A 23,082-nucleotide genomic window follows, 5' to 3' on the forward strand; every position below is an offset into this window, starting at 1 on the left:
ATAAATAGTTCTCCATCCCCTCACTCTCAATCTACAGGTGTCCTCAGGTCTAAAATGAGTCTCTTGTAGACAGCAAATAGATGGGTCTTGTTTTTTTATCCATTCTGATACCCTCTGTCTTTTGGTTGGCGCATTTAATCCATTTACATTCAGTGTTATTATAGAAAGATATGGGTTTAGAGTCATTGTGATGTCTGTATGTTTTATGCTTGTAGTGACGTCTCTGGTACTTTGTCTCACAGGGTCCCCCTTAGGATCTCTTGTAGGGCTGGTTTAGTGGTGACAAATTCCTTCAGTTTTTGTTTGTTTGGGAAGACCTTTATCTCTCCTTCTATTCTAAATGACAGACTTGCTGGATAAAGGATTCTCAGCTGCATATTTTTTCTGTTTAGCACACTGAAGATCTCGTGCCAATTCTTTCTGGCCTGCCAAGTTTCAGTAGAGAGATCAGTCACGAGTCTTATAGGTCTCCCTTTATATGTGAGGGCACGTTTACCCCTTGCTGCTTTCAGAATTTTCTCTTTATCTTTGTATTTTGCCAGTTTCACTATGATATGTCGTGCAGAAGATCGATTCAAGTTACGTCTGAAGGGAGTTCTCTGTGCCTCTTGGATTTCAATGCCTTTTTCCTTCCCCAGATCAGGAAGTTCTCAGCTATTATTTCTTCAAGTACACCTTTAGCACCTTTCCCTCTCTCTTCCTCCTCTGGGAAACCAATTATGCGTATATTATTTCTTTTTAGTGTATCACTTAGTTCTCTAATTTTCCCCTCATACTCCTGGATTTTTTTATCTCTCTTTTTCTCAGCTTCCTCTTTTTCCATAACTTTATCTTCTAGTTCACCTATTCTCTCCTCTGCCTCTTCAATCCGAGCCGTGGTGGTTTCCATTTTGTTATGCATTTCGTTTAAAGCGTTTTTCAGCTCCTTGTGACTGTTCCTTAGTCCCTTGATCTCTGTAGCAAGAGATTCTCTGCTGTCAGCTATACTGTTTTCAAGCCCAGCAATTAATTTTATGACTATTATTCTAAATTCACTTTCTGTTATATTATTTAAATCCTTTTTGATCAGCTCATTAGCTGTTGTTATTTCCTGGAGATTCTTCTGAGGGGAATTCTTCCGCTTGGTCATTTTGGATAGTCCCTGGCATGGTGAGGCCCTGCAGGGCACTTCCCCTGTGCTGTGGTGTATAACTGGAGTTGGTGGGCGGAGTCGCAGTCAGACCTGATGTCTGCCCCCAGCCCACCGCTCGGGCCACAGTCAGACTGGTGCGTGCCTTCTGTTCGCCTCTCCTAGGGGCGGGATTCACTGTGGGGTGGGGTGGCCTGTCTGGGCTACTTGCACACTGCCAGGCTTGTGATGCTGGGGATCTGGCGTCTTAGCTGGGGTGGGTAGGTAAGGTGCACAGGGGCAGGAGGGGCATGCTTAGCTTGCTTCTCCTTAGGTGATCCACTTCAGGAGGGGCCCTGTGGCAGCAGGAGGGAGTCAGATCCGCTGCCAGAGGTTTGGCTCCACAGAAGCGCAGAGTTGTGTGTTTGCGCGGAGCGAGCAAGTTCCCTGGCAGGAACTGGTTCTCTTTGGGATTTTGGCTGGGGGATGGGCGGGGGAGATGGCGCTGGCGAGCTCCTTTGTTCCCCACCAAACTGAGCTCTGTCGTCCGGGGGCTCAGCAGCTCTCCTTCCCTTTGTGCTCCAGCCTTCCCGCTTTCTGAGCAGAGCTGTTAACTTATGACCTCCCAGACTCTAAGTCGCGCTTGCTGTCGGAACACAGTCCGTCAGGCCCCTCCGCTTTTTGCAAGCCAGACTCGGGGGCTCTGCTTGGCCGGCGAGCCGCCCATCCGCCCCGGCTCCCTCCCGCCAGTCCGTGGAGTGCGCACCGCCTCGCCGCCCTTCCTACCCTCTTCCGTGGGCCTCTCGTCTGCGCTTGGCGACTCCGTTCTGCTAATCCTCTGGTGGTTTTCTGGGTTATTTAGGCAGGTGTAGGTGGAATCTAAGTGATCAGCAGGAAGCGCGGTGAGCCCAGCGTCTTCCTACGCCGCCATCTTCCCTCTCTCCTGTATTTAACATTTTGATGAACTGCCAACCTGTGGCTGCACCAATGTATAAGGGCTCCAACTTCTCCACATCTTCAAAAATACTGTTATTGTCTATCTCTTATTTTAGCCATCCTAATTTTTTTTAAATGTTTATTTATTTTTGAGAGACAGGGAGAGGCAGAGGGCAAGCAGGGGAGGGGCAGAGAGCGAGAGGGAGACACGGAATCTCAGTAGCATGATTTTTACTACTTTAATGATTAATATTCTTTTGAGATTCATTTTTAGGTATGATTATATGTTACTTAAAAGGCCACCTCGGTGTTTTTAAGTGAACTGTACTCTTCTCTCTTAACACCTGTTATTACAATACTCTTTTTATTATATGTAGTGTACATGGCTACCTAAGGGAATAATTGATTCTGATTCTGTTGCCAAGTCTAATTATTTGCATTTCTTTAATGTTTTTATTTATTTTTGAGAAAGAGAGACACAGAGAGACAGATCATGAGCGGGGGAGGGGCAGAGAGTGAGCAAGACTCAGAATCTGAAACAAGCTCCAGGCTCCAAGCTGTCAGCACAGAGCATGATGCAGGGCTCGAACTGGAGATGATATCATGAATGGAGCCAAAGTTGGACGCTTAACTGACTGAGCCACCCAAGCACCCTAATCATTTGTATTTCTAAAAGATTGAAATTTGAGTTGTCTATTCCCTGCTGATCATGTTTTTCCTTAAATTTTATTGGTTAGCTGAAATTATATCACACACCCTATATGAAAGGCATTGTGCTAAGGGTTATGGAGGAATCCGTGAATAAAATGCATTAAAACCCTAGTTTAAAAAAAAAACAACATTCTGGTAGAAGAGGAAAAGGAGGGAAGAAATAAGTTCTTATTATTATATATGCCAAATATTTAGGTACTTTTGCATTTTCATTCAATTTTCAATATAGTTCTTCAGGGTTACCAGTGATGTCCCTAGATGAGGCACTTGATACTCAAAGAGGTTAAGTTGCCCAGAGTCACACAGCTAGTAAATGTTAGTGCAAGGCCAGATTTCATCCAAGTCTGACCCCAAAACTTGTGGTCAGTGACTGTTGAGAAGATGGCCACTATTAAGGAGAATGGGTAAATTTTGGGCATAGGGAAACAGAAAGATTATTTTAGGAGAAAGAAAATTGTGAAGGCCAGAAAATTTAGCCTTGTTACAACCAAGTAATCAGGTGGAACCTGACTAGATGCTCTCAAACTTTTGGTTCTTAGGACCTCCTTGTATTAAAAGCATTGAGGGCTTCAAAGAGCTTTTTTGTTTGTATGGGTTATATCTATTAATATTTACCATATGAGAAACAAAAACAAATTTAAAAATAGTAATTTAGAAATAACAGAACCATTACATATTAACATCAAGTAACATTTTTATTTAAAAATAACTTTTCCACGGGCACCTAGGTGGCTCAGTTGGTTAAGCATCCAACTCTTGACTTCGGCTCAGGTCATGATCTAACGGTTCATGAGTTTGAGCCCCACGTTGGAGCTGCACTGTCAGTGCAGAGCCTGCTTAGGATTCGGTCTCTGTCTTTCTGCCCCACCCCTGCTTGTGCTCTCTCTCTCTCAAAATAAATAAGAATTAAAAAAATCAAAATCTAAGAATTACATGATAGTTGAATCCTCATATCTGCTTAGGAATTCAGTCTGTTACAATATCACATGCCATATAACTGGAAAACTCCACTGTATACTCATGAGATATTGAGAGTGAAAAAAGGTAAATAACATGTTAGTTTTATCATGAAATTAATGCTGTCTGCATAGACCTCCTGAAGGTGTTTTAGAAAACCCATGGGACTTCTTTGGAGTATTATTGGGCAAGCTTGTGAAAGAGAACCCAATTGAGTAGGGTTGAGTTCATTGGTTAGGTTTGGTTTTAATAAACAATGCGGGAGCCAGTGAAATTTTCTAAAGGAAGATGAAATAGAGCTGTGCTTTTAGAAGATTATTCTACACATAATGCATAGATTTGGGAAGCAATTATAGTTGTACTATAATTGGTTGTTGAGGTAACTGTGATAAGCAGTGTAACAGATATTGAGAATATATTGTACTCTTCATCTGACTATACATGAAGGACAAGAGAAAGAGTCAAAACGATGCTGAGATTTTTGAGCCTTGTGACTGGGAGACTAATACTCTATTAGTAGATCTAGGAAACACAGGAGAAGAAGTAAGCTTGAGAAGGAAAGTAGTGGATTAAGTTTTAGAAAAATGTACAAAATCTACAAAAAAAATGTTTTACGTTATTATTACGTTGAAATAAATTTAGTCTTAGAGAAAAGTTACAAAAAATGATACAAAAAATTCATATGTATCCTTCACCTATTTTTCCCTAATATCTACAACTTACATAACCATAGTACATCTATCAAAATGAAAAAAGTAACATTAAGTACAATACTATAAACTAAACTCCTGACCTAACTCAGATTTCACCAGTTTTTCTACTGTTCTTTTCCTATTTGAGGATCCATTCTGGGACCCCACACTGAATTTATTTGTTATGTCTCCTTAGTACATATATTATATATGTATTAAGATATGTACTAAGATAGTTCCTCGGTTTTCCTCTTACAAAAATTATTTAGTGAAAAGAGAAGATGTTTAAGTGTAGTGGAAAAAAAGTGTCTTTTCATCTTTTTAAAAATAACTAAGAACCTGAGTAAAATTTCACTATTTTTTCTTTAAAAAGTTACAAAAGTGGGCGCCTGGGTGGCTCAGCCAGTTAAGCGTCCGACTTCGGCTCAGGTCATGATCTTGCAGTTTGTGAGTTCGAGCCCCGGGTTGGGCTCTGTGCTGACAGCTCAGAGCCTGGAGCCTGCTTTGGATTCTGTGCCCCTCCCTCTCTCTCTGCCCCTCCCCTGCTCTCAGTCTGTCTCTCTGTCTCTCAAAAATAAATAATAAAAATATTTTTAAAAAATAAATGGTTTTAAATGCTTTGTCTTTGAGACCTTTTGCCTTTAGTCAGTGTGAGGTAAAAGCATGGCCATGAGGAGGCCTAGGCAAGGGATTAAAATGAAACAGTTATTTGGAGACTACCTATAGTGTACATCCTAGATTTCGAGGTACTTGGTGGAATAGGAAGAAGTGTTCAGGAAGTCAGAGCCAGGGTCGGGTTGTGAACTGTATTTTAGAGCGGCTTCCATGAGCAGTAAGAAATGTGAAGTTAGGTTTTGGCTCTTACATCAGGATCTTATGGACTTGAGCAATTTGTATAATTCAGTGATGATTCTTACAGAGACAGTGGAGAGAGGAGCAAAGGAAGAGATTACTAATCCTAGAATTTCCTTTTGAAATAACATAAGTCACTAAATTATTTTTAATAGAAAATTTATGTGGCTGTGATGATAGAAGTAGAGAAGTAAGAATGCCAATTAAATCAGAAAAACTATAAATCAATAATAAGACAGTTTTTGAAAAACTTGGAGTAAACTAAATCAGAAGAGACAATTTAACAAGGATAAGTGGTTCTTGCTTTGTGTGTGTGTGTGTGTGTGTGTGTGTGTGTGTGTGTGTGTCCTATCTTAAAAGTACACTGGCTGCTGAATAGACTAAGAACAAAAGGGTGGGGTTTTGGTTTCTTTGGTTTTAGTTTTTGTTTGTTATATATTTCACCCCCTTAGCAAGTCTCAGAATTCCTCATTTTTCTTTATTCAGTTTTAGGAATCTGTAGTTTTCTGGGTGAGGGAGAGTATATTTTGAGCCTTTTGTTTTCTGTTGGTTCTGTCTGTACCTAGACAAAATAGTTTCATTTATATATTTCCAAATATATCAGGGCATATTTCTAGAGATGTGGTTTAAGAAAGGTATAGAACCTTAGATATTTAGACGCCTAAAAAGTCTAGGATGTGTTAGTCTCCTCACCTAAGCATTAGTGTCATTATTAGTAAGTAATGATCAATCTCACTGTTAAGAATGTTTGATGTACTGTCAGCTGCTTCTTTCCTATAATAACTGAGCTTTAAATAGACAACTTAAGAACATAACCTTTACAGTTCAGTTGTGAGATTTTCTCTCTTGTCCTGAGCTCTAACCGCTCCTAACAGGAGGTAGAATCAGGGCACAAAAATATAAAAACAAGATAACCTTTATTTTTCTATAATATGTTAAGGAGATTTGAAGAACAGTTTAACATTTAAAATTTGAACATGATTCAAGGCTATTACAAATAAAATTAATATCGAGTTGTTAGTATACAAAATAAATTTATGTATTTATGTATATTTGATATATTCACACATACAATAGTTCTGTAAAAGCTGTATGGAAGTTATTTATAACTTCCAGTTTTTTTAACTATGGAAACTCATTTTCTAAACAACTAGTTTTGTAGTTAAGATAAGGGCAAACTAGTCCTATTTATCCATTTACACTAATGTTTAGAAAACTCAACGTGATTAATATTTTCAGAAGTAATCTCCTAAAAGCCCAGATTAGAAAACTATTAAATAAAGCACAGTCATCTAAAATGGATCTGTGACTTGGGAACACCCCTCCCCCAGTCATTTAAACTGTTCAATAATTGCATTCTGCTACTAGAGAATTGTACAGTTATCCATTCCATATTAACGTAACATTTACTTGAAGGCTTACTACATGTCAGGGATTGCTGTACATTTCACATGTATCATTTCTCTTGTTTGTTATAGAAACTATGGATAAAGGTACAAATGCCACTTTACATTGAAGAAAACTAAGGTTTAGAGAGGAAAAAAAAAATGTTTTGCCCAAGATCATATGGCAAGTGAGTAATGGCACCTGGACTTGAAGTTCCAAGCCTTGCTTTTTGACCATTTTTGCTAAGTCAAAGACTGAAATCTTCCTCTTTATTGTTCAACTATACCTGGAGCAAAGAAGCTGCTAACTGTGTTAAATTCTTATCAGGAAGAAGAATATAGCACCAGCTGTGAAGATAACAGCAACAAAAACAAAATGAAAGTACCAAGATATACTGGAGAAGATTTGGAAGAAGGAGACCAGAGTTTGCATTTGGCTCAGTTTTAAGCTCATATGTCACTTTCTTAGGAAGGCCTTTCCTACCACATCCTCTTCCATATTTGTCTCTGTTAGAACACTGAACTCATTGCTGTAATTATACAATGATTCTAAGGTGCACATATTTTTCATTGTAGCATGTCTAAAATCTGGATTCATCTTATAATTGATGGTATCTTAATTGGTAGCATTTCTCCTTAATTGTTGGTACAGAAAATAAGGATGTAATTTATGTTCGATGGCATCTTAGATTTGATGAAACACAGTATTTAAATGTGTTCCCATGGAAAGGTTTATATCAATCCAACAGTTTTAAGTACCAGGTAGAGACAACGATTTTCCAGTTTCTAACCTAGTTCTCTTTTAAAGTCCAGATCTGCATGCATGATTAACTGAATCTCCCTTTGATACCACAGGGATCCCTGTTTCAATATGTGTACTTTCCAAACAAACTTGTCTTTTAGTATTCCATCTCAGTAATGGAATCTACATTTGTGAAGCTAAAAAGCTAGAAGTTTGCCAGGTTTTGAATCCTACTTCTACCCTATACTAGTTATAAAGAGACACAGTGAAACGTTTGCCTTTATTCTTCACCTGTAAAATGGGTACCATAATAACACCTACCCCCTGAAGTGGTTAGGACAATAAAACATGGAGTACATGTTAGCTGCCACTAATCTTCATGATAAATATCTGTGACCTCTCTCCTTAACTCTATACATGTAATTTCATCATGAAACCCTGTGAGAGGTAAGCTCTTCAAAACATCTCATTTCTATCCACTTTTATCTCATTGCTACTTCTCCACCCCAAGCCTCATTTTTCTGACCTATACTAATAGCTTCTCCTCTTTTGCATCTCTAATCTGTTCTATACAAAGACCAGTCAGCCATCTTTCAAATCAGATCATGCAGCTTCTTAAAACCCCCAATCCTTGGTATGATGTGTATTGTTCTCAGTTGTCGGCCTGGCCTACATTTTCAGCCTCATCTTTTGCCACTCTACCTCACAGTGTCACTCATTTCTCCCAAAACAAATTCCCATTCATCCTTATTTTTCAACTTAGATGCCACTTCCTCAAAGACATTCTGATCTTCCAAACTTGAAGTGGGTACTTCAGTCCTAATGTATAATCTTTTATATTGAATTTATACCTTTCAAATTTGGGGTGAAGGTAAGGAAGTTAAATGATTTCTCCAAGGCTTATGATGCTAGTTATGGCAGAACTAGAATGTCAACCCAGGACTGGCCAACTGTCATTTCCATGATCCTTCATTTGCTTCCTTGAGAGCAGAAAAGAGCATATGAATCAATGTGCCAGGCTTTCAAATATGGCCTGACTTCTCTCCTTTCTTCCCATTTAATCTTCAGGTTGTTCTTTCAATATCCATTTGGCTGTCAGCCATCACTCCCAAAGTAGATTGTAAACCTACTGAAGTTGTTCTTCATATATTCTTATAGTATAGGCGCTTTTTTTTTTTTTTTTTTTTTACATGAGAGAGCATTTGCATGAGCAAGGGAGGGGCAGAGAGGGAATCCCAAGCAGGGATGGGGCTCAATTTCATGACCATGAGATCATGACCTGAGCTGGTATCAAGAGTTGAATGCTTAACAGACTGAGCTACCAAGACACCTCTATAGCATTCTTATATATCTAGCACTTACATAAATTACTTTGAATACAGTAGATACTCATAAATATTTTTGTCTTAGGAATATTAGAGAAAAACTATTGTAATCAATTTAATTTTTTCAAGGTTTGGAGCTATCTCACAAAGGAATTTCATACCTCCCATCCTCTTCTACCAGTCAGTAACAGTACATTGACTGTTTCATATTTTGAATAGAACTGCCTAAAATTATTTTGAAGTAAATAGTTTGTGTCTATTCTATACAAAGACAATAGTTTGTGTCTTCATGAATTATTATGATTGTGTCACTGGAAAAACAATTAACCTTAAGTATTTTTGCTTTGCTACAGGAATTAAGTGATCTACAACGTGACCCACCTGCTCATTGTTCAGCTGGACCTGTGGGAGATGACTGTAAGCATTGCTTTCTTGCTAGGATTTTGCTACCATTAATCATATAGGTTTGAACACTTGTTAATGACTCCAAAACTCCTTTGTTTGTTTCAGTGTTCCACTGGCAAGCAACTATTATGGGACCTGTAAGTATGATTCACAAATATGAAATTAATTCTCTCAGCCATACTTCATTCTTGCCATTTCACCTGTGATCAGATGTTTGTAGCTAAGGTGGAGTTTTTTTGTACTCTGAATCACTCAGGAAGAAAAATACGGTTAAAGGATTTATGATAATTTTCTAAAGCAATGGTGGCAAATACTTGCTAGGATCACTGTGATTTTTCCTTTGCCACATCCTTGATCATTACACAGTCATCGATCATGCATAGTGCAACCAGGCTGTGTGTTTGCTTTATCTGTTTAAAAAAAAAATTTTTTTTAACGTTTGTTTATTTTTGAGACAAAGAGAGACAAAGCATGAACAGGGGAGGGTCAGAGAGAGGGAGACACAGAATCTGAAACAGGCTCCAGGCTCTGAGCTGTCAGCACAGAGCCCGACGCGGGGCTCAAACTCACGGACCGTGAGATCATGACCTGAGCCAAAGTCGGCCGCTTAACCAACTGAGCCACACAGGCACCCCATCTGTTTTTAAACACAAAAGTCAGTTGTTCAGAACTAAGCATTATTGTCACATCACCAAGTTTTGTAGGTTAGAAATGAGTCTCATTAACTCAGTAATGGAATACCTGCAAGTAACAAGCACCAGTTTACAATAACTTTCTTCACTGTTCACATGTGTGAGAGAATGGATGAGATATTGCAATGGATCTGTCTTTGCCACCTCACGATTGGTTGTTTTTAGTTTTGGTGTATTGTACTGAACTCAGAATTACCTGTGATTTTATGATTGGCTTTTCTTAACACTTAACCACCTTTGTTAAGATTATTTCTTTCTATACCTAAGAGGCAGTTATGACTTGAAACAGGCTTTTCTTTTGTGCACAAAAAACTGATTGCATAAGAATGGGCATTGACAACCTTCTGGGTGAGAGTATACTAGTAGCATGTTTCCATGAACATCATTCTCTCTTCCCTCCCCTGAAAGAGCTGTATCTAGTAAGCCTTAGAGGTTTTAATCATATTGCCTTGTGTTTCACTTTTAAAAACAATAGCAATTACTGAATTTTCAGAGCTGGAGTCCTAGGAAAATGTCTCAAATTACTAAATTGTTATATTAAGTTAGCTTACCAAAGGGTAAAATGCAACATACTTATTTAAATAACAACAGTAAGAATCTAGGTATTTGTTTTTCATTGCTTACTAAGAACCTTCAAAATACTATTATTAAAAGGCCCACCCTAACCACTTGAAATATAGCCCTTCACAGATATTTCTTAGGTGAATCACATGTAGCAAATGGTTACAAATGATGTTACTCATCCCCCCCTTTATTTTAGTAATGCATACATGCCACTCTATAATATGATTTGAATATCTGAGCAGACCATATCTGTTGATTGTAATTACTTAAATTTTCCACATTCCTTATAATTTTTGATGAACTAGAATTAAACTAGTAAGAATAATTACACTGTACAGTTCTCTAATGTATATGCAGAAACTTAAGGAAATAATGATAGTCTTGCTGTTATTACCAAAGTGGTAGTTTAACATGATAAATTTAATTAAATATAAAGGAGTCAAAATAGAATTTTAGGGTTTAACTGTTACTGAGTGAAGATTGGAGGTCTGCATTGTGTGTTACTTAGCCTTTCCTTTTTATAACTTGGTCTTTTTAGTTTATCTCTATTCTTGCCCCTTTCTTATAGGACTATCAGAAATAAAAAGGTAAACATAGCCCTAACCTTTTTTCCCATACTGATTACTGTTGCAGAAAATTCTTCTTTTCTCAAAGCAATCTTGCGTGTATACTGATCTTTAAAAATCTTTACTCATAAACAGACCTGTTTGAGTAAGTCACACTACTGTGTGTGTGCGATTTTTATGTTTAACCATCATGATTGTTGTCTTCCTTCATACCTGCAAAGGGAAACCTGTTTTTAAGGTAAATGATTTGAACTTATGACAAAATGATGGCATTTTTTTTTCAAATATATTTGGGGGGAAATCATCTTAGGTTATTAAATAAATATAATAACCAAACACTGATGCAAATATTTGTAATTTCAGCCTGATAGCGCCTATCAAGGTGGAGTCTTCTTTCTCACTGTACATTTTCCGACAGACTATCCTTTTAAGCCACCAAAGGTATTTTTAGTTTTATGATTGGTGTGACTCCTTTATCAAGGATTTTACTTTCTACCCCAAGATATGTTCATGATGTCAGAGACTCTGGGTAGATTAGCATGTTCAAACTATTCTGTAAAATCACTGAATCTAAAATATGCTTTCTTACTCAAATATTGGACTATATCTGTAAAACAAAAGGTGGTATCTGATATACTATAAATTAGCTTCTTTACCTTTTTTTCCCCCCTCCTCATTAGATATATATGTAGTTTGGGAAATTTTTTAATGGTCTAAAATCAGACTTTTTTTTTTTTTAATTTTTATTTAAAAAAAAAATTTTTTTTTTTAACATTTATTTATTTTTTTTGGGGGGACAGAGAGAGACAGAGCATGAACGGGGGAGGGGCAGAGAGAGAGGGAGACACAGAATCAGAAACAGGCTCCAGGCTCCGAGCCATCAGCCCAGAGCCCGACGCGGGGCTCGAACTCACGGACCGCGAGATCGTGACCTGGCTGAAGTCGGACGCTTAACCGACTGCGCCACCCAGGCGCCCCTTAATTTTTATTTTTAATGTTTATTTTTGACAGAGAGAGAGAGACAGAGCATGAGCGGGGGAGGGGCAGAGAGAGAGGGAGACACAGAATCCGAAGCAGGCTCCAGGCTCTGAGCTGTCAGCATAGAGCCCGACGTGGGGCTCGAACTCACAGACCGTGAGATCATGACCTGAGCCGAAGTCGGACACTCAACCGACTGAGCCACCCAGGTGCCCCCAAAAATCAGACTTTTCTGTTCAGAGGATTATCTTTCCAAAGTTGACCTTATTTCTCAGTTCTTAAGTATTCAACAAAAATTTATTGAGCACCTCCAATGTTCTGTTACATGGGGGACTACAAAAGTAAATATGACACAGCCCCTTTATTAAGTATGGTAGGGAAAATAAAAACATGTTCTTATTAAATTAAATTTAGACTAGACCTGAAGAGAAAATAAATGATGGTGACATCAAGGAGGGACAGATTTGTTAACAAATTCTGTCACTTGAAATAATTATTTTATATTTTAAGAACACCTGACTAACATTATATTTATGAAACAATATAACAATAACTCTTGTGGAAGATTAGAATTGTTAGCAGATTCCTTAGGATAAGTAACAGGCTGAGGCCCTGCAACTTCCCTCTGCAACAATGTCAGCACTCTATTTGTAGATCCAGGCATCACTTGTAAGTATCAGTGATTTTTCAAATTAAGAAAAGGATTACTTTGAGGGATGATGGAAGCCATGGTTAATTATTCAGGTACTACTCAGCCAGTCATACCAGCTATTATAGGCTTATTTATTATATTCCAAAAATAGTTCTCAATTCCCAGGGGGGGGGGGGCGGGGAAAGGGGATACTGACTCTTTTTGCTTTCATACTCCCAGTAGCTATGTATGCACAAAGTAGATGCTCAATTTGTGTTGAATACATTTCTCCTCTAAGGTCATATAAAATTCTAGAGCAAATTGGTTCTCTTTGTTCATAGATCATGGATTGTCACATTTTTGTTTTGTTTTTAGATTGCTTTCACAACAAAAATTTACCATCCAAACATAAACAGTAATGGAAGTATTTGTCTTGATATCCTGAGGTCACAATGGTCACCAGCTCTGACTGTATCAAAAGGTAATTTCATTTATCAGATTTATAACAGCTGATAACAGTGAGACAGAAAAAATATTTAGGGACTAAATATTTAAGGAAGTATTAGCAGAAGTATTCAGGGACTAAAGTTAAAGAAAAAATAATCTGTGTTTTCTCCTGCTTTGATTTTGCTTTTCTTACCTAGTTCTTCTATTACTCTTTTGCTTTTAGCAGTTAACTTATGGGGACGGGTTGATGGGCAAATATAAATGATAAAATGAGAGAAATCTTAAATGTTAGAGCTAGAAATTTGGATAAGCCTGTTGACATTTTGCCCCTTTAGTTTGGGCTTTAAAGAGAGAGACAGAGATAGAGTAAAAATAAGATTTTGGGACCAGCTGCCTCATTTATTATGTGGGATTGTTGATGTAATGAGTAAAGCTTTGTATCTTTTACTTCATCTAGGAAATACCTGATTAGGCTGATAACTGATTTAAAATGAATGACACATTTCACTCTTTAGAATAATGCACTACATTTAGCATGTTAGTCTAAACTTTGAATAATTAATAACATTATTGTAATGACTGATAACATAATCCCTGTGGATTCTCATCTTTCACAGATATATAGTTTTGTTCTTTGCTAAATTATCAGATATGTACCCTAGACTATCTGAAGCCTTTTTGTTATTAGCCAATACTATTTCCTGTGCCAGCCCTCTTAATTCATGTCTTGTTTCTCTAGCAGAAGAGAACCTGACTGTTCAAAATATTGTTTTGAGTTAGAAGCATCTGCCCCTGAAGTAATTTGGTAGTTTTCCCTTTTGTAAAATTTTTTTAACATTTAGGAAAACTTACTTCTCTTGAAGGATTCAGGGGAGGAATCTATGGTCATTTAAAATGTCTTTTAAATAAATGCTACCTGAATGTTTAACTTATTTTTTATAAAAGTGATAAGGATTATAGGAAGCAGCATCCACAGCCATAATTATTTCAAATATTAGGTAAGTAGTAGCCCTTCAGGTCAGCTAGTTATTATGACTGGCAGCTTTTCTGACCTAAAATATTTGTTTAAAATGTTCATGTCGATTCTAGTGTCTTTTTAAAAAATCTCACATAGTGTAACTGTTGTGCAGTAGATGTAGGAAAAATTTTCTGTCGAAGGGTTATTCAAATTAATATACTCTTTTCCTGGAATGGTATCACAAAATGAAATTCATTTGGCATAAGTGCTTAAGTACTTACACATATAAAAGAAATGGCAGACTGCCAGATGTTAAGCATTTATCTCCTAACTCTTGCAGCTTTTTATAAATATTTATTAGTATGGTTGGCTTCTGGAAACTATCCTTTAAGAAGAATTTCTAATAGCCTCAGTTTCCTCATCTGTAAAATGGGAATTATAATAGTATTACCATATAAGGTCACTATGCATCTGGCACATAGTAAGCACTCAAATGAATGTTAACTATTACTACCTTTTTCCTTATCTTAAAACATTTGATTTGTGTGCATGATCGTGAAATCAGGGCACCTGGCTCTTGACAGCAAGAGTGGGGAATGAAGAACTTCCCTCTTGGTTATTTTATAGGGTAGCTTATACTTTTGCTCATTTGTGCATTTTTCACTTTTTAATATTTTAAATGGTTTATTTTGCTTTTTATCATGAGTTCAGTATGGAAACTTTCTAGGGATGTGGGCCCAGATAATTTACCCTATTGGTTTAATATACAAGGCATAAAATTTCACTGGGCAGATAAGGAAGATGAATAAAATATTAGTTTTCTCATTAGCCCTGAGCAACCCCTTGTCTGTATCATTTAAGAATTAACTCTGCTTTATACATTCACTTGTGGATTTGTAAGAGTAGGAAAAGGTAAAGGCACATAGAGGTGGGTGAAGATGAAATATTGTTCCAAAGACTCCTTGTACCCCCTCAGAAGTGGTAGCATGCAATTGAAGCAGACAAATGAGGAACCAGAGTCCTTGTTCCTTACTTTTTCAGATACTTAGATTTTTTTTTAAATGTAGCTGTTTGAATTTGTATTTTGACATGGCAGTAAACAACTACTTTTTCAATTTTCACTTACATTTTAATATACTATACAAGCTATGTGTTGATAACTGTTCACATTATGTTTAAATGAGTGATACAAATGTGTATGGAATAAAAGATTCATTAAAAAATCTGACAAATGTTTCTTCTTGGTAGGCAAACTATAGCACCAAGTCAAAGTAAAAAAGTGCATAAACATGAGTCCGAAATGGTTTTTGGACTGTTAACTGTAATTTGATTGCTTTAATTTGAATTGATTAGAACATAGATCTTCTGCATTAGATAATTTTCTCATTAAAATACAAAAATATCTCTAAGAAATATCTAAAGTTAGGATACGTTCTAACAATGTTTTGATTAGGTACCATATTTGGGGTGTATACGTATTACCTAAAAATATTTTTGTAGAGAACTCTTGAGTTTACATGTTGTTAATAGTTACTTTAGAGATGCGCATTTTTTAAATAAGTAGAAATTCAAATAGAATATAAAACTTCAAAAGTTTTAGTAATTTTTTATTATATACATTGTATGGTAATTTTATAATTTTAAATATTAAAAATACTTGCTCCTAACCAAAGATAATCTAAAATGTAATTTAATATGTTTATTTTATTTTGTTTTCTTTGTAAGTTCATTGTCTGTATTCAGTGAAGTCATTTTCATACATGTGACTGTATAAAATAGATCATTATCTAATGTGATGTTCTCTTTTCAATCTAGTTTTATTGTCCATATGTTCTCTACTTTGTGATCCTAATCCCGATGACCCCTTAGTACCAGATATTGCACAAATCTATAAATCAGACAAAGAAAAGTAAGTGTTTACTTATATTAGTTTCTGCTTAGAAGTATTTCTAGGTAGTCTGCCAAAACATAAGTATTATTAATATATTTAAGTCCATTTAATTGTGCTTATTATCTTTCCAATGGAAGATATTGTTCCTTTTAAAATTTTTTAAAAATCTTTTTTAAATCTTTTAAAAATATTTTTATAAAAAATATTGTTCCTTCCTACATAGTGTTTAATCCTTTACTATTTAATAGTACATGTTTATATTTGCATGATATGTCATGTTTTTTGATAGAAAGAACTATACATAGTTCTAGGTAATAAATTTAAAATAAAAGTATTTGATAATTGGAAAGCATTGAATACTATATTCCTTATCTTCTCCCCAGAAGAGAAGATATCCCTAACTGCCTCCACCCTGACCTAATTTTCAAGCTGCCTCATTTTGCTGGTACCATTGATTCATTTACAGTTTACAGATTAATGCCCATTCAGGGTTGGCTTTTATAGATTTGTTAGAAATTGGTTTCTTCATTTTTTTGTTTATAACTTAGGTATTTTTTTATATTGGTTGTAGAGAAATCCATCAGTTAAAAAATCACTTGTTTTCTGTTTTATTTAATGTATGGTTTAACATTGACCCAATAATTGGCATATGAACGATTATTGCAATTAAGTATAAGATGGTAGAATATACAGTTTTATATAAAATAGGTCTTCTAAAAGGTTCAATTTGTATGTTTTTACTATATCCCTTTTGTATGCCCACAGATACAACAGACATGCAAGAGAATGGACTCAGAAATATGCAATGTAAAAACAAAAAAAATTTTCATATATACCAGAGTACTGTAAAATCTAGGTTTTTTTCAACATTAGCAGTAAATTGAGCACTGTTTACTGTTTCATTGTACCATGAAATCTTTTATTTTTATCCATTTTACATGTATTTCTGAAGCAAGACAGACTTCCAGAAATACCCTTAAGACTGTGATGAGAGCATTTGTCATTTTGTATGCATTGAGAAAGACATTTATTATGGTTTTTAAGATACTTGGACATCTGCATCTTCAGCTTACAAGATCTGCAGTGCATCTGAAAAGCAACCAAATTATTTTTTGCTGAAACTAGATGTTTTTACATGAGAAATACTGTATGTGTTGTCTAAGATGTTATCGGTTTTATAAATCTGTATTCAGATTTCATTCTTTGTTAGCTCACTTTATAATTTGTATTTTTTTACTGTATAGACTAAATATATTCTATGTACATGTACCTAAACTCGTTACCTTTTTCCTGTGAACAGTATCGAAAAAACCCAACAACTGGTAATTAAATGAATTAACTGTCTGTCTCCCTTGTTTTAGGGTATTCTGTAGATTGAGTGCAGATTTCTTAAACCTGAAATGATCTTTACACTGTAATTCTCAGTATCCTGATTATGGAGAAACACTTGTTTTGATTTTGTTATACTTGACTTTATTGCAATGTGAATTAATTGCACTGCTAAGTAGGAAGATGTATAACTTTTATTTGTTGCTATTCACATTTGAATTTTTTTTTCTGTATAGGCAATATTATATTGACATCTTTTACAGATATTAATGTAGCTTTTTCCATATAAATAAAATGCTTTTTCTACTATTTGTCTTGATTACTTAAAGAAATAAATTATCTATAAGTAAGGATAAAAACTATAAAATTTTGCATGAAAATTAATTCCAAATTGTGGGAATGAGGTCTGTTGTGTTTAGCATTAATTGCCATTGATTTTAAAAATTCTATTTCTTTAGGTTTGTATCTGTTTACTGTATTAAAAGTCTAGAGGATGATATACATTGGTCCCTTGTTATAGAAGAGAATTTAGAATACGCTGAGGTTTGTCTTGGATCACATTTTAAATGGATTATTTACTAAAGTACTGTGATGAGTATAAGGCAGTGTCACCCACATTGACGAAAGTATAGACCTGAAAAATACATTAGTTTAATTCATTAAAATGCCCCTCTAGATGAAATGGACATTGTATTTCTTAACATTTTAAAAGCTAGAATTTTTATCATTTGGTGTCATCACAGTTTGAAAGAGGACATCCATTTTTTACTAAAGATGTTATAAAGAAAATTCTAAAATGATGCTTTCCTCTGTTTTTATAAATTTCCAGTTAAAAAGTGATTTAAATAAACAGGTTATCTTTGCAGATTTTAAAGAAAGCTAGAAAGTTTAATGTTTTAACTTGAAAAAATACATTTCTAATTATTTAGCATGCTTACCAAACTTGAGTGGGTGTCATTTTTAAGAAGAGTTGTAGCTCTTTGGATTATTGCAGTAGCTGTGTAAATGTACAAGAATCTGTGATTGATGTAGTAATTAGCGAAGCATTTAAATCACTTAAGTATTTTATCATGGATCATTATTATTAAAGCACAAAATAACCTGTTGTTAGAAAATGTGTTTTTATAAATGAATGTAAAAATAATTAAATGAATTGTGAAGTGGATGTTTAAGAAAATAGAGGCTTAAAAAGTACTATTAAGTAATGTCTTGAAACAGACATATCATGAAAAACACTGCTTTACTACCTATATGATTATAAGCTACATTCACCCAGAATTTGAACTCTCAACATCATTAGATTTCAGTATTTAGTGTATTTTGATAGTAAAGGATTTTGTTTCTTGAATATCTTCCACTTTTTTAAAACTTTGATTTGTGTGGCATTTATTTTTGGAAGTGGCTTTTTTTTTCTTTATTAAAGTTTTTGAAAGTCGTCTAACTCTTGTTTGCCTTTGCTTACATCTGAATTATACAACCAGATTCTGGAAGAGTGAACACAAGTTACCATAATTAAATAAAAACCTTAAGAGTTCAACAGTGGCATAATGATTAGCCAGGTCACCATTTTGGTTATGTTGTTTTTGCTTAATTCTGACAAAGAGTGCATCAATTACCTTGTACAACTGCAAGTTCAAAGCAGGGAACTTCCTCCATGGATTAACCATTAATTTAGGGACTGCTTTGGAGTGAGGAAAATGAATAGTCTTTGGAGATTTAGGATTTTAACCTTTTGAAGTCTTGGGTGGTCCAAGACAGTTGGAAACCATATTCAAATTGGATTCTGGACACTTGTAACTGCCACATATAGTAAATCAGTAATACAAGTTGTAAGGGTAACCTGACTTGCATCCCCCAACTAAAAAGCATGTGGTTCCTGCGGTACAGGCTTTACACCTACCTATGTAAACCATATATGATTATTCATTTTTGCTTTAATTTATCTCCTTGCCCCCATCCTTAAACTATTTAAGGAAAGTGAAAAATTTACTTTGTAGATCAACTACTTATAAATTGCAAAGGATCATAAGGCATCAGGTGAGAAAGAAACACAGAAACAAGAGGAACCCTGAAAGTTAATATTCAAAAGAGTAACTTTTAAAAAAACTTGAAAAAAATGTCACGTAGTTTTTCATTTCTTTTATTACTTTATCACAGTGATCTGTTTATCTTTGTATATGATTCAGTCATTGATGTTATGCAGGATCCTGCTCTCACAGTTCTGTATTTTTAAGATGGAAAGATTGGGGATATTAATTTTCCTCTTAGATTAAAAGAGATTGTTGGTCATGAAAGAGATTGTTGGTTTGATAGAGTATCCTACTCTATCAAAGTAGGATTTTCAAAAAAGGTTTGCTTAAAACAGAGGCTTAAATGCAATTCATTAGCCCTAAAGGATAATGCAGGTCATTTGTGAAAGTTCTCATTTAAAAAAAATTTTTTTATTGTGTTTATTTAATTTGAGAGAGACAGAGTGTGAGTGGGGGAGGGGCAGAGAGAGGGAGACAGAATCCAAGCAGGCTCCAGGCTCTGAGCCCTCAGAATAGACCCTACTCGGGCTCGAACTCAGAAGCCGGGAGATCATGACCTAAGCTGAAGTCTGACACTTAACCGACTGAGCCACCAAACACCCCTAAAGTTCTCATTTTTTTTTTTTAACGTTTATCTATTTTTGAGAGACAGAGAATGAGCAGGGGAGGAACAGAGGGAGAGGGAGACACAGAATCCAAAGCAGGCTCCAGGCTTTGAGCTGTCAGCACAGCCTGACGCGGGGCTCGAACCCACGAACTGTGAGGTCATAACCTGAGCAGAAATCAGTTGCTCAACCGACTGGGCCACCCATGTGCCCCGTTCTCATTTTTTTAATAGTGCTTCTCTAATAGTTCTCATAGTTGCACAGATGAGAGAAGATTCATCTGATTTCACTTGTAAAAATTGCTATGTATAGATAACTAATCGTGTGTGTGTGTGTGTGCGTTGAGTGATGTTGGCAAACTTCCTACACAATTGATGTGCTTTCACCAGAAGTTTTTTCAGTAGTAGTGATAATTAAAAATTTGTGGACAGCTCATGTTTTTGGTTGTAGAAATAATCTAGTGTAAAAGTATCTTCAGGACAACCTAAGTGTTAAATCACTTAGTTGTATTATATTACATTTAAATTTCTGCTGCCATTATCCTGTTAAGAATGTAGTTTTAAATTGAACTAATAGGAGGAGGGAATATTCACCTAAAACTATTAGCATTTGGAGGCATTTTTATACAATAAGATATATTTCTTTAAAAACTTACTTTAGCACTCTATTAGGTTCTCCTTGTAGAGGAAGGGATGTGCCTTTTTTACCTCAGGAGGAAGTTCCTTTATTATTCTGAGTTATGCTTTCCCCATATAATTTATTTGTGTGACGATCTCTTTAGTGCAAAGGATCACGATGAGCTGTGTATGAAATACAGTATTGTAAATTCTTAATATACATATTATGAGAAACGGTTGTGACACCACTTGTGTTAGCACTTCTGACCCACTCATTTTAGCAGTCCCGTGAGCACCCACACATTCAACGTGTCAATGTAATTCATAAGACTAAGCATGTGATCATACTCCTACCTAAAATTTATTATAGTGACACAGTGAAGATACACAGCTGGATCAGAAAGAGGAAAAGACTAGAGTCTAGAGGAATCCATGTGCAGGCTTCCTATGCTGTCCTTGAAGGGGCCACATTGAGTGCACTCCCTCCAACAATGCATTAATCTGGGCACACTGTTTCTCCCCAGGGAAACCTGTTTAAAATTCAAAGTCCAGGGTTTTTATTGGAGACTAAATCATATAGGCACATTTTGCCCTCCAAAATCCTAATCTCCCAAAAGAAAAGCAAGTATTCACCATAAATCATATTGTTTTTTAAACAGTCTTATCAGGCTAGCACAGCCTATACAACCTTTGCACATAAAGAAAATTTCAAAACCAAGTTCTAGATGGCTGCTGAGGGTCAATCTTGTAAGCAAGCCCTTCTAAAGATCAGGCCTGCACCGTTTGTTGAAAAGACTTTTCTTTCCCTTTGAATGGTCATGGTACTCTTGTTGAAAATCAACTAGACACAGGTTTATTTCTGGACTCTATATTCTACAGATCTACATGCTTTATGTTAGTACCATACTATATTAATTACTGTAGCTTTGTAGTAACTTCTGAAATCAGGAATTATGGGTCTTCCAAATTTGTTCTTTTGTGATAGTTTGACTCTTATGTCCCTTGTGATTCCAAATGCATCTCAGGGTCAGCTTTTCCACTTCTGCTGAGATTTTAATTGGGATTGTATTGAATCTATAGAGAGGTTTTAGTAAAGACAGCTTTTGTTCTGGTTATTTATTGTTGAATGACAAATAACCACAAATTAAGTAGTGTAAAGGAAAAACCTTTTTTATTATGCTCATGGATTCTGTTGGTAAGGATTTGGGATGGAGCACAGTAGGGATGGCTTATCTATTCCATGATACTTAGGCCTCAGTTGGGGGCAACTAGGGACTGGAGGCTTAAACCATCAGGAGGTTTCTTCACTCAGATGTTGGCATCTGGACAAGTATTGTCTACTAGAGCACTTATTAAAAGACTTTCTATGTGACTTGAGCTTCTCACAATATGGCAGCTCAGCTCTAAGAGGGAGCATCTGGGGAGCAGTGTTCCAAGAGAACAGGAGAAAGCTGCATGACCTTTTATGATCTAACCTTTGAAGTTACAGTGTCACTTCTGCTGTACTTCATTGGTTGAAGCAGTTATAAGCCCTCTCAAAGGGAAGGTGACATAGACTCCCACCTTTCCATGAGAAAATCTGGGGTCACTACCATATCTTAGGAATTCCTCCATTCCATGAATATATATTCATGTTTAAAGGTTGAATGTTTTATAGTTTTATGCGTAGAGGTATTGCATATTTTTCACTGGATTTATTCCTAGTATCTGATTTTTAAAATGTATTAAAATGTTTCTCATTTTCTATGTTCTTACTGTATAGAGATCAATTTATAATATTTTCCTTGTATCTGGCAACCTTGTTCAATTCCTTTTTAATGGTTTGTAGAATTTTAAGGTTTTCTGCAATTATATTTATGTAACCTGTCAATAGTGATAACTTCCTCATTTCTAATATATATATGTCTCTTATTTCCTTTTCTTTCCTTGTTGCATTAGCTATGACCTCCAGTATCATGCTGAATAAAAATGATGACAGCAAGCATCCTTTCTTGATTTCTGAGGGAATGCTTTCATCTTTTCAGTATTAAGTATGGTGTCTGTTTATTACTAAATTACCATCTATTGCTAATTTATGGATAATTTTTACCACTGTTGAGTTACATGTTAAGTTTTATTGAGTACTTTTTCTACATCAATCAAGATTATTATTGTGCTTTTTATCCCTTTTCTCAATGTAGTATGAATTACATTAACTGATGTTCAAATGTTAAGTTATCTCTACATTTCTGGACTAAACCCCCTTTGAGATGCATTATCCTCTTCTAAAACCGCTGACTTCTGGTGGGAGCTAGATGGCGCATAGGAGGAGGACCCTAGGCTTGGCTCATCCTCAAACACAGCTAGAAAACTATCAAATAATGCTGAATATCCAAGATTGACCTGAGGACTGACAGAACAAACTGCACCAACTAGACAGAGAGAAGAGGTCAGCCACAGGAAGGAAGTGGGAGAAGAAACAAATTGTAAGTGCTGCGGAGGGGAGGGAGCCCTGGTCGAGGAGAAAGGCAAGACAGAGTGGAGTGCACAGGGATATGCATAAGGAGAACACCTCCCCAAAGCCAGTGGCTGGGAAAACGAGAGGCACTGATATTTTCATGAGTTTTTGCAACCATTGGGGTCAAAGACTGGAGTTTCAGACAGACATCAGCAGGTTTGGCT

General features: G+C 35.9%; 1 protein-coding gene across 2 annotated transcripts in view; it reads left to right on the forward strand.

Moving 5' to 3' along the window:
* Positions 1-17,478, forward strand: part of UBE2D1 (ubiquitin conjugating enzyme E2 D1) — a 35,474-nt gene extending 17,996 nt beyond the window's left edge. Inside the window, exons 2-8 of one of the 2 annotated variants that reach the window (XM_086679747.1) lie at positions 6,735-7,830; positions 9,062-9,125; positions 9,219-9,250; positions 11,299-11,376; positions 12,920-13,025; positions 15,765-15,858; positions 16,606-17,478. In XM_086679747.1, the coding sequence (XP_086535873.1) occupies positions 9,242-9,250; positions 11,299-11,376; positions 12,920-13,025; positions 15,765-15,858; positions 16,606-16,651 (333 nt within the window). In that variant the 5' untranslated portion in view covers positions 6,735-7,830; positions 9,062-9,125; positions 9,219-9,241 and the 3' untranslated portion in view covers positions 16,652-17,478. The remainder of the gene's footprint in view (positions 1-6,734; positions 7,831-9,061; positions 9,126-9,218; positions 9,251-11,298; positions 11,377-12,919; positions 13,026-15,764; positions 15,859-16,605) is intronic. The other variant, XM_025917938.2, reaches the window with a different exon arrangement.
* The last annotated feature ends 5,604 nt before the right edge of the window (positions 17,479-23,082 follow it).

This window comes from Puma concolor, chromosome D2, assembly GCF_028749965.1.
Source record: "Puma concolor isolate L17-30 chromosome D2, mPumCon1.1.hap2, whole genome shotgun sequence".
In the NCBI taxonomy this organism is placed as follows: domain Eukaryota; kingdom Metazoa; phylum Chordata; class Mammalia; order Carnivora; family Felidae; genus Puma; species Puma concolor.